Genomic DNA, 12881 nt, shown 5'->3' with positions numbered 1-12881 from the left:
CTGACTTTAAAACTAACAATTATGACTTATAACTAAGAATTAAGACTTCATAACTCATAATTCTGACTTTATAACACAATTAAGACTTTATAACTCACAATTAAGACTTCATAACTCATAATTCTGACTTTAAAACTAACAATAACTTATAACTAAGAATTAAGACTTCATAACTCATAATTAAGACTTCATAACTCATAATTCTGACTTTAAAATTTACAATTCTGACTTTAAAACTAACAATTCTGACTTTAAAACTAACAATTATGACTTATAACTAAGAATTAAGACTTCATAACTCATAATTCTGACTTTATAACACACAATTAAGACTTTATAACTCACAATTAAGACTTCATAACTCATAATTCTGACTTCATAACTCATAATTCTGACTTTAAAACTAACAATGACTTATAACTAAGAATTAAGACTTCATAACTCATAATTCTGACTTCATAACTCAGAATTCTGACTTTATAACACACAATTAAGACTTTATAACTCACAATTAAGACTTCATAACTAAGAATTAAGACTTCATAACTCAGAATTAAGACTTTATAACTCACAATTAAGACTTCATAACTCACAGTTCTGACTTTAAAACTCACAATTCTGACTTTAAAACTAACCATTATGACCTATAACTAAGAATTAAGACTTCATAACTCAGAATTCTGACTTTATAACACACAATTAAGACTTTATAACTCACAATTAAGACTTCATAACTCAGAATTCTGACTTTATAACACAATTAAGACTTTATAACTCACAATTAAGACTTCATAACTCATAATTCTGACTTTAAAACTCATAATTCTGACTTTAAAACTAACAATTATGACTTAAAACTCAGATTTAAGACTTCATAACTCATAATTCTGACTTTAAAACACAATTCTTTATAACTCACAATTCTGACTTTATATCACACAATTCCGAAATGTAAACTCGCAATTGTGAGATCAAAAGTTGCAGTTACCTTTTTTTTCTTTTTTCTGTGGCAGAAACGAGCTTCCATAAGATCTAGGGTTGATGTCATGAATATCTGTCTTTTTTTCAGGGTCAGGGTGTGGTCAGAGAGTGGTTTGACATTCTGTCCAATGAGATCATCAACCCAGACTACGCACTGTTTACACAATCTGCCGATGGTAAATGACATCATCTCTCCCATGTCAGGATCCCACTGGCCAACTTCATATTGGTCGGCTGCTTTACTGAACATGTGTTTTGCATGTGCATACATGGATTATTATTATTTTATTTTTTTTCATTTACAGGTACCACGTTTCAACCCAACAGTAATTCCTCTGTAAATCCAGACCATCTGAACTACTTCCGATTTGCTGGTCAAATCCTGGGTCTGGCTCTCTATCATCGACAGCTGGTGAACATCTACTTCACACGCTCCTTTTACAAGCACATACTGGGTAACACACTCCACTCTCAGAGTCACTCTGTGTCAGCACATTTCTTTTTACATCGACTCTGTTTGTTGAACTTGGTGTACAGATGAACTTGTAGACATGCTTGATACGCTTTAATCAACTCAATACATGGCCATCAGGGTTTGAAATGAACCAAATACGGGTAAAAATTCAACTGTTGCTGTCAAATCACGAGCCAATTTGGCGTGTAACTAGACTTATTATGTTTACTCTGCTGGGGAAGTTCGTTTAAGCCAAATCTGCAACTCGTGAGTCTTCGTGATATATTAAATACAGCGTATTGCTCACGGTCTGCACATTTCTGGCTTACTTGAACACACACGTCACTACGCAACAAATAGCGGCACGCTTGTTCACTTGCACTGAAGCAATAGCGAATATTTTTAGATGTTCTTTGTACTGTATTGATCTGTCCACCTAAAATACATTTATGCTGATGAGTGTTGGGTGTAACTAATTACTAAGTAATTAGTTACTGTAATTTAATTACTTTTTCCTTGAAAATGTAAAGTAAGGGATTACTCTTCATTTATCTGTAATTTAATTACAGTTACTTCTGATGTAATTGAGGTAAATACTGTGTATAGATCAATCCGATCTCACAGCGATTCGTATGCATTTTATGAGGTGTCTAAATCGTACGACCGCACTCGTACAAAGCCCGTATGAATTATTGTAAAATATGTATGAAAAAAAGTGTGAAATGTCATGAGATCAGACATAAAACAATAGTGGGTTTAACATCAAAATGTATCGTCTGATGCTAAAAAGTATGTTTTTATAATGTAACCTTCTCCACCTTGATCAGTTTAAGGATAATTCGTGCAATTTTATAGTATTTATTTGAAAGAATTAAAACAGATTCATGTCTACCCTTGTATTATTCAGCTGGGATTTTGAAAGTAATTAGTAATTAAAAGTAATTAAATACTTTTTAGAGAGAGTATTTAGTACAGTAATCTAATTACACTGTTGAAGAGGCAATTAGTAACTAGTAATTAATTATTTTTTTAGAGTAACTTACCCAACACTGATGCTGATGAGGATGAAAGAGAAAGTGAGGAGATGGATGACAGGATTTTGTTTGAATAAGAAATTAATGTATGAAATAAATTTTATTATATATATATAAAGCTATGACGCAGTTAATCTGGTTTATATCTTTTTTTCTTTTTTTAGGGGGCTAGTAGAAGTTATGAATGGGCAGTAACTTTAACATTTCGTACCCTGATGGTCATTGTCAAGCACAAGAATCAGAAACACAGATTAGATAAGCCACAAACTGAAGAGCCAGTCTCACGGTTTGTGAAGTGGGAAAATAATCTGCATGTAACAAGCATCACGTGTTAAAATGTGTTGTGTGTGTGTGTGTGTGTGTGTGTGTGATATCTTCGCAGGCATCCCAGTGAGCTATCAGGATGTGTCGTCCATTGACCCAGAGTATGCTAAAAATCTTCAGTGGATCCTGGACAATGACATCAGTGATCTTGGCCTTGAGCTCACCTTTTCCGTGGAGACGGATGTGTTCGGAAACATGGAAGAGTTCCCGCTCAAACCAGGAGGAACTGCCATCCAGGTCACACAAGACAACAAGGTAATACAGTGTGTGTATATATGAAGAGTTCAGATGCAAAAGCCTCTAAGTGCCATTTGAAATTTTCTTCTTTAATGATGATTTTTGTCAAACTTGTATATTTAAGTTCAGTGATTTCACTTAAATGGCAATGATAATTACCTATTAATTGTTATTTAAGTGAAATTACTGAACTTAAATATACAAGTTTGACAAAAATCATCATTAAAGAAGAAAATTTCAAATGGCATTTAGAGGCTTTTGCATCTGAACTCTTCATATATATATATATATATATATATATATAAGGGCTGTCAGTTAAACGCGTTATTAACAGCGTTAACACAAACCCATTTTAACGGCGTACATTTTTTTAACGCGCGTTTAACGGTCTTTTGGCCTAGCAAACTTTGTAGTGTTTTTCACATGCTATTGCAACAGGACGTGGCGCAGCGCTAGTGGAGACCGGAAACAAAACAACAGGCACGCCGCACACACTCGTTTGGGCTTGCGAGCCGGCCAAATAGTTGGTTAGCGTTGCGTTTTGAGTGGATGACGAGCATGAGTCGCCGAAATGGATGCCAATAAGATTCTGAATGGAAAGATTACTTTTAAAAGTTGCCAAATGACCAGAGTGATCTGTGCCAGTCTGAAACACCACTTGATGATGGCCAAGCACACACACACACACACACACACAGCTGATGCAAATTCTCCACCCCCTCGTCAATATCAGGACCTCGTCAGAATTTATTTCACTCTTTTATTAATGGACAGTTTTACATTATGAAATTGAACACAGTATCAATGTTGTTTCCAATTAAAAAACATTTGCACAAAGCAAGCCGATCCACTTTTCCATGTTGATAAGAGCATTAATAATAATGGGACAAAAAGAAATCAAGAGACATTTAGAATAGATAAAAATGTGCGATTAATCGCGAGTTAACTATGACATTAATGCGATTAATCGCGATTAAATATTTTAATCGTTTGACAGCACTAATAAATATATAGGTGTTGTCATTGTTTTCGGTTAGAATTGTTTCAGTTCTCTTTTATAGTTAAGTAAACTATATATATTTAAACAGTATATGTATGTCAATCTGCACAAATTTAGCGCAAATACGTAACTCGTGAGTCTTCATGATATGTTAAATACGGAGTATTGCTCAGGATCTGTGAGTCGAGAGAGATCCTGATTTGTTATTTAGAGCAATTATTTGCAGAAAATAGCAGTTTGTTAAAATGGCAACACTTTACAATAATGTTCATTAGTTAACATGAACTAAGAATGAACAATACTTCTACAGCATTTATTAATCTTAATTCATATTAATTTTAACATTTACTAATACGTTATTAACATCTAAGCTTATATTTGTTCACATTAGTTAATGCACTGTGAACTAACATAACTGTATTTTTATTAACTAACATTAACAACGATTAATAAATACTCTAACAAATGTATTGCTCAGTGTTAGTTCATGTTAGTTATTAACTAATGTTAGCTATTATTGTAGTATTACCGTTTTAGTGTTACTAAAAACATATCTGTAGGCAACATTGGGGTAAGATGAGCCAGTTACCAGGCTAGGTAAACGGGTCATCGGATGCAAATTTCGCTTGTATATGGTGTTTGCATATCAATGTGTGTTTGCAGTGTGTGGACACAACCACCACGCAAATAAAAGAAAATCAATTCACTCCTTCCCAAAAAGCCTAAACACTCATATGTCATATAATATGTCATATAATGAGCAGTTGCTCATTATCATTTAAAGAGGCATGCACTGAAACAGGTCGCAGGTTTTGAGGAGGTAAAAAGGGGAGTTGTTTCACCCCAACTTGTAGAAAATGGGCATCGGATGACCTCTTAAATATTCATTACATTTGAAGTCTCTTTGTAAGCATGGTTTTAAATAATTTCCCTCATTAAAAACTTTTACGCATGAAATCAAAGGTCCTTTAGAAAAAGATGAATTGTAGTTTTCAAAAAGCCGTTTACATCATTTACATGAGTTTTTTTGTTGGTTTTTAGTCACCCTAGACTGCTGAGTACAAGCGCTCTGTCTGTGCTTGTGAAGAAGTGAATGATGGTTTGATTTGTGCTGTTTCTGTGTGTGTCAGGAGGAGTACGTGCAGCTGGTGACGGAGCTCAGGATGACCCGAGCCATTCAGCCGCAGATCAATGCTTTCCTGCAGGGCTTTCACACTTTCATCCTTCCCTCGCTCATACAGCTCTTTGATGAATATGAGCTGGTCAGTGGATTCCTCCTCTCATCTCTGCATAAGACTCATGCAAAGATCTCTTTATATTCTCATGTCGCATTTTCCATTTCTGCTGCTCTTCTTTCCTGTGCTCACTGAAGAAAAGTAAAAAAAATCGTAGTATGTTTTGTAGTATGGATTAAGAGGATAGAGCTGAGCACCAGTTAAACGAGCAGGTTAATTAGTTCTTTCAAACACATCCTGTATATTTAAGATTCATCCACATGATAAACGTTATATTAGCACTTGCGAATGCACAAGTGAACTGGAATCAAGACACACGGTTTCTTAACCAGACGCGATGATTGCAGCGACAAGCAATTTGTGTGTACACACCAGATGTAACGCCACAATATCAATTAAAAACCACAGCCAATCAGAAGAGTGTGTGGGAGGAGTCTCTGGAAGAGCACTTCACTCAACCAAATCAATTAAAAACCACAGCCAATCAGAAGAGCGTGTGGGCGGAGTCTCTGGAAGAGCACTGCACTCGTAACCAAATCAATTAACAACCACAGCCAATCAGAAGAGCGTGTGGGCGGAGTCTCTCTGGAAGAGCACTGCACTTGTAACCAAATCAATTAACAACCACAGCCAATCAGAAGAGCGTGTGGGCGGAGTCTCTGCAAGCGCACTTCACTCGTAACCAAATCAATTAACAACCACAGCCAATCAGAAGAGCGTGTGGGCGGAGTCTCTCTGGAAGAGCACTTCACTCAACCAAATCAGTTAACAACCACAGCCAATCAGAAGAGTGTGTGGGTGGAGTCTCTGGAAGTGCACTGCACTCATAACGAAATCAATTAACAACCACAGCCAATCAGAAGAGCGTGTGGGCGGAGTCTCTGCAAGTGCACTGCACTCATAACGAAATCAATTAACAACCACAGCCAATCAGAAGAGTGTGTGGGCGGAGTCTCTCTGCAAGCGCATTACACTCAACAAAATCAATTAAAAACCACAGCCAATTAGAAGAGTGTGTGGGCGGAGTCTCTCTGCAAGCGCATTACACTCAACAAAATCAATTAAAAAACACAGCCAATCAGAAGAGCGTGTGGGCGGAGTCTCTCTGCAAGCGCATTACACTCAACAAAATCAATTAAAAAACATAGCCAATCAGAAGAGTGTGTGGGCGGAGTCTCTGCAAGCGCATTACACTCAACAAAATCAATTTAAAAACACAGCCAATCAGAAGAGTGTGTGGGCGGAGTCTCTGCAAGCGCATTACACTCAACAAAATCAATTAAAAAACACAGCCAATCAGAAGAGTGTGTGGGCGGAGTCTCTGCAAGCGCATTACACTCAACAAAATCAATTAAAAAACACAGCCAATCAGAAGAGTGTGTGGGCGGAGTCTCTTTGCAAGCGCATTACACTCAACAAAATCAATTAAAAACCACAGCCAATCAGAAGAGCGTGTGGGCGGAGTCTCTCTGCAAGCGCATTACACTCAACAAAATCAATTAAAAAACACAGCCAATCAGAAGAGCGTGTGGGCGGAGTCTCTCTGCAAGCGCATTACACTCCTAACCAAATAATTTTAACATTTAAAAATTAAAAATACATCCTGAGTGATTGAAACAATCTTTGTCAAAGAATACACGTTTGTTCACTCTGAGTTTTTACAGCTTTGTTTACTTTAATTTATTTTCAATATCTAAGGTAAATTATCCACTGTAGTTTTCAATATAGCCATGCAAAATGACATTCAAACTCACAATAAATTCTTTTAACATTAAATAAAGCACAAAATCAGTACCCGAGATTATCATCATTATACTCTATGCTTTACATCTCTAAAATAGAATCTTGACGTATTGCCGTCGTGTCTGGTTTTGGACGAAACTCGGATTAAAAGCCGTAACAACGCACTACAAAATCCTAAACAGTCTCTAAAATAGAGAAAAATGACATCCGAAGTGTGAAGAATTCAAAACACAACTATAACAAAATAATGACATGCTGTTATAGGAGCTCAGGTTTTCACTAGGTTTTACATATTGACTTTTATTTTGATAAAAGGTCGAGCGCTTTGGATTGGTCGAGCGCTTTGAGTGTGTTTGGGAAATGTCACGCCTCTTTCCATAACCACCAGCTTAACACACTACTAACTAACTCAACCAGGCCCCGCCCCTTTATTCTGCATATTAATTATTATAATGAGGAATATTGTGACGTGTTCGTTCCCGAAACTCGAGACTACAATGGAGGCGTTTCAGGAGTTCAGAAACACTGACACATCTTCTTCGATTTACATAAATGTTATTTTCTAGACATTACGGTGAAATATTGTTAAAATTAACTATTACAGTTATTCCTTGTTAAAATAGTGAATTTAGTGTTTTTTTCTCTTCCACAAAACAATTAAACCTTGAAAAAAAGAATGAATATTAATAATAAAAAAGAAAAGTTCTAGTTTTTTTTCCTCTTTGCTTAAAATATTTTATTTACTAAAAAAATACCTTTTTGTTTGTGAGGAAAGTCACTTATTATGTACAATAGTAATAATAACACTTAAATAATTACAAATGATGTAAATCATATTTTATATGTTGATAAATGTTTATACATTTTTCAAAACATCTGAAAATTAGGTTCATATTTTTGATAAAATCGGCATGAAAGGGAAGTTGCGCTGGTATTTTCTTCCCTAGTGTGCCGTATATCTGAGTAAAACGCTTCTGGAACAAGAAAAAATGTGGGCGGGGCTTGATTGTGTCTGAGGGGAATTGATTGGATGGTTGTGGTTTGCTATTGGCTGATCTCATGTGAGTGACAGGTTGCCCCGCCCTCATCAGAATATTCATATTTTGAGTCAACTGTTTCTTTAAAAGTCATTAGGAATGCCTAAATCAGAGCGTGTGTGTGTGTTTATCTGCTGCGGATCCTTGATGGCATTGTGTGTGTGTGTGTGAGTAGGAGCTGCTGTTGTCAGGCATGCCTGAAATCGATGTGATGGACTGGAAGAGGAACACAGAGTACACCAGTGGATATGACCTGCAGGAGCCTGTGATACAGGTATCCCATCAGCACAACTATAATTCTCTTCCACAGGGCTGGAAAGTGTAACAGTATATTATCGACGTTTACACATCACAGTATACACATTTATTAACAGCGAGAGCACTTGTCAGAGACAGCAACAGTAGGAAAGGCTAAATGGCTGAACAAAGTAATTGTTACTCTTTCTTTTTTTCTTTTAAATATTAAAAAATAATACACACCCATGTATCAGTTCCCACATATGTGCTGTTTGATAGTTTCAGTGATGGTATAGCCCAGACTACAGTTACAGACTCACATGTGTCTTTGTTACAGTGGTTTTGGGAAGTGGTTGAACATCTCACTCAAGAAGAAAGAGTCCTCCTCCTACAGTTTGTTACAGGAAGGTATGTATCGATGTTTCCTCATGCTGTATTCAGGCATTTAAAACAGTATAAATATTGTCAGAGATTGAGCATTTATAAGCTTGTGACACTTACAGGGTACAATAGTGAATTAGTTCCTTCCTGATACTAAGCTTTAAGTTTTTCTCTCTCCAAATTATAAGAAAAAATGGCTGAGAAAAAGATAATTCTTTGGTGTCACATTTTTAAGGATGGTTGGATGCTTTGTAGATCCATAACATGCTAAATGTTTCAGAATGTTCTGGATGTTCTACTAGAACAGGTTTTCCTGCTTGAATGTTGATTATTCTCCTCATATTCTCCACTGTTGCGGCTCCTCTCTTCCCAGTCTGTCAGTAACGCTTCCTGTCTCTATGAAGCCCCTCCTTCTGAAACACACACTGTGCTCTGATTGGTCGGCTGGAGCAGTGTGTTGTGATTGGTCGAGCGTTTTGAGTGTGTTTGGGAAATGTCCCGCCTCTTTCCATAACCACCAGCTTAACACACTACTAACTAACTCAACCAGGCCCCGCCCCTTTATTCTGCATATTAATTATTATAATGAGGAATATTGTGACGTGTTCGTTCCCGAAACTCGAGACTACAATGGAGGCGTTTCAGGAGTTCAGAAACACTGACACATCTTCTTCGTTTTACATAAGTGTTATTTTCTAGACATTACTGTGAAATATTGTTAAAATTAACTATTACAGTTATTCCTTGTTAAAATAGTGAATTTAGTGTTTTTTTCTCTTCCACAAAACAATTAAACCTTGATAATAAAAAAAGAAAAGTTCTAGTTTTTTTTCCTCTTTGCTTAAAATATTTTATTTACTAAAAATACCTTTTTGTTTGTGAGGAAAGTCCCTTATTATGTACAATAGTAATAATAACACTTATATAATTACAAATGATGTAAATCCCTGACACAGTAATTCAGTAAAAAAATGAATGAACATTTATGAATTTACTCTATTTAAGACTGATCAAAGTAACCGCGGATTCAACACACTACTAACTAACTCAACCAGGCCCCGCCCCTTTTGTTTTGCATATTAATTATTATAATGAGGAATATTGTGACGTGTTCGTTCCCGAAACTCGAGACTACAATGGAGGTGTTTCAGGAGTTCAGAAACACCGACACATCTTCTTCGATTTACATAAGTGTTATTTTCTAGACATTACTGTGAAATATTGTTAAAATTAACTATTACAGTTATTCGCTGTTAAAATAGTGAATTTAGTGTTTTTTTCTCTTCCACAAAACAATTAAACCTTGATAATAAAAAAAGAAAAGTTCTAGTGTTTTTTCCTCTTTGCTTAAAATATTTTATTTACTAAAAATACCTTTTTGTTTGTGAGGAAAGTCACTTATTATTTACAATAGTAATAATAACACTTATATAATTACAAATGATGTAAATCCCTGATACAATGAACATTTATGAATTTACTCTATTTAAGACTGATCAAAGTAACCGCGGTTTCAACACTCTACTAACTAACTCAACCAGGCCCCGCCCCTTTTGTTTTGCATATTAATTATTATAATGAGGAATATTGTGACGTGTTCGTTCCCGAAACTCGAGACTACAATGGAGGCGTTTCAGGAGTTCAGAAACACTGACACATCTTCTTCGTTTTACATAAATGTTATTTTCTAGACATTACTGTGAAATATTGTTAAAATTAACTATTACAGTTATTCGCTGTTAAAATAGTGAATTTAGTGTTTTTTCTCTTCCACAAAACAATTAAACCTTGATTATAAAAAAAGAAAAGTTCTAGTTTTTTTTCCTCTTTGCTTCAAATATTTAATTTACTAAAAATACCTTTTTGTTTGTGAGGAAAGTCCCTTATTATGTACAATAGTAATAATAACACTTATATAATTACAAATGATGTAAATCCCTGATACAATGAACATTTATGAATTTACTCTATTTAAGACTGATCAAAGTAACCGCGGTTTCAACACACTACTAACTAACTCAACCAGGCCCCGCCCCTTTTGTTTTGCATATTAATTATTACAATGAGGAATATTGTGACACGTTCGTTCCTGAAACGCCTCCATTGTAGTCTTGAGTTTCAGGAACGAACGTGTCACAATATTCCTCATTATAATAATTAATATGCAAAACAAAAGGGGCGGGGCCTGGTTGAGTTAGTTAGTAGTGTGTTGAAACCGCGATTACTTTGATCAGTCTTAAATTCTTTAAAAAAAATTCTAAGTTCAGAAACACTGATATAGAGAAGAAGTGGAGCTTTCTCAGGCTCGAACAGCAACACAATACCCTTTTTTCTTTTGTTTAACAGTTCAAGAGTCCCTCACGGAGGATTTGCTTTCCTGATGGGCGGCAGTGGCCTCCAGAAGTTTACTATCGCCGCTGTGCCCTACACAGCAAACCTACTGCCTACCTCCAGCACATGGTGAGACGTGAGGGCAGTGCTGCTCAGGAGCTCTAGAGGGCACTGTGGCTCTGCTCCTGTTTCACAACATAATGATGAACACACACAACAAAAGTGCATGTAATGAAACCAGTGTGACTCTCATTTACCTATCTCTCTGCTCTCCCAGCATTAACATGCTGAAACTCCCAGAATACCCCAGCAAGGATGTCCTGCGTGATCGTTTGCTGGTTGCACTGCATTGTGGGAGTTACGGATACACCATGGCGTGACGCGGGCGTTTGCTGAGACTTCTGCTGGACACACAACGCACACACGACTCAGTTCAGGGATTCTTCAACTCTAAAGTTCAAAAGCCTTTAAATTTCGAGTCTGTGACAAGGACGTCCGTGGAGAACGGCACGAGCTCGTGAGATCATCACGACACTGCATGTATGAAAACAAGTCCAGGTCACATTTCACCATCAATTCCAAATAAGAAATTATATTTTACATAAAGAAAATTAAGCCTTTTTAGGGCTTTTAGGATTTATTTGATATATTCCCATTGCTGCGATAGTCATGTTTTCTATATAACATCAAACATCATTACATTTTTACATTTTCTTTCTTATTAAAATCAGCATAAATGACCAAGATAGATAAATACTTGACTTTTTATTTGTTGTTGATGTTGTTTTTGATGTCAAAATCTAAGACGCTATGCATTTAAATATTTCTTTTTGAATTGTTTGGTGAAATATGACCTACGTATGTTCTTGACCGGTTTCATGTTGGATTCATTCATGCAAAAGTCTGTTTTATTTTACATTGATAACTGTATTCCAGGCTGTATTATTTCAGCTATTTGATGCCGTTTCACTCAGTTGCATGTGTGTGTGTGTGTGTGTGTGGATGCATTGGAGATGGTTGAATATTTATAGCTGATAAAGTCAACACATTATTGAAAATTGTTTTGTTTTTCTGTTGCATTGATGTGTTTGTCTCTTGTGGCACACTTTCTCTTAGTGTTCTAGACTGTTTTTTACTCTCATGATTATTGTGCCAAATATATTTTTCATGTACTCAAATGTGTTTAGTTATATATGAGGTTGTCATCATAGTCCAAAAATTCTTTATTTTATATTTATGTCTAAATGGTTTCTGTGCGATTAAGTTATTCTGTGAAAGTACCAAATAATGTGTTTGGGGTGTGCCAAATATTCTCACCAACAAATCATATAGTGTCCTCTTGTAAAACACGAACATGTCAAGAAATGATTTTTGAAAAGGGAAGTCAGATCATTTTAGGAATGTACAATCTTTACTATTGGTTGTGAATTAAAGTGAAAATGTAGATTTATAAATCTATTTATTCTAATTTATCATTATTATTTGGGATTCAAATTTGTTTTTGTACTTACTGCACAATCTTTTGGATATTACAGGTTGGCATCAAAAATATTAAAGTATGGATTTTATTACAAATGAAGCTAACTATTATTTGTTTGTGTTCAACCATTTTAGAAGGTTTCAACAAGCATAATTCATTTCTATGACATATTTCTGTAGGCCAACCATGTAGTCAGCATTACCTGGTTCCCTCAATGACAAACAAGTAGGATTTTTTTTTATTATCTTTTGGATTAAACTACGGAAGAGGATTTGGGCCAAGCAGTAATCAAAAAAATAAAACCACCTCGAGATTAAAGTCATTATAATGCGTGATTAAACTCGTTAAATTTTGAGAAAAAAAGTCGAAATACAATCTTGAGAATAAACGTATTAAATATTGAGAAA

The 12881-nt window shown here is 35.6% G+C and overlaps 1 protein-coding gene across 1 annotated transcript in view; it reads left to right on the top strand.

Annotated features, from left to right (window-relative positions):
* Window positions 1-12573, top strand: part of hace1 (HECT domain and ankyrin repeat containing E3 ubiquitin protein ligase 1) — a 33882-nt gene extending 21309 nt beyond the window's left edge. The window contains exons 17-24 of the mRNA XM_039651254.2: window positions 1070-1157; window positions 1287-1436; window positions 2852-3048; window positions 5161-5292; window positions 8221-8319; window positions 8620-8690; window positions 11010-11123; window positions 11272-12573. Coding sequence (XP_039507188.1) covers window positions 1070-1157; window positions 1287-1436; window positions 2852-3048; window positions 5161-5292; window positions 8221-8319; window positions 8620-8690; window positions 11010-11123; window positions 11272-11374 — 954 coding nt within the window. The 3' untranslated portion in view covers window positions 11375-12573. The remainder of the gene's footprint in view (window positions 1-1069; window positions 1158-1286; window positions 1437-2851; window positions 3049-5160; window positions 5293-8220; window positions 8320-8619; window positions 8691-11009; window positions 11124-11271) is intronic.
* The last annotated feature ends 308 nt before the right edge of the window (window positions 12574-12881 follow it).

Source organism: Pimephales promelas, chromosome 12, assembly GCF_988280905.1.
Source record: "Pimephales promelas chromosome 12, fPimPro1.hap1.1, whole genome shotgun sequence".
Classification (NCBI taxonomy): Eukaryota; Metazoa; Chordata; class Actinopteri; order Cypriniformes; family Leuciscidae; genus Pimephales; species Pimephales promelas.
This window is presented reverse-complemented; position numbering and strand designations above follow the sequence as displayed.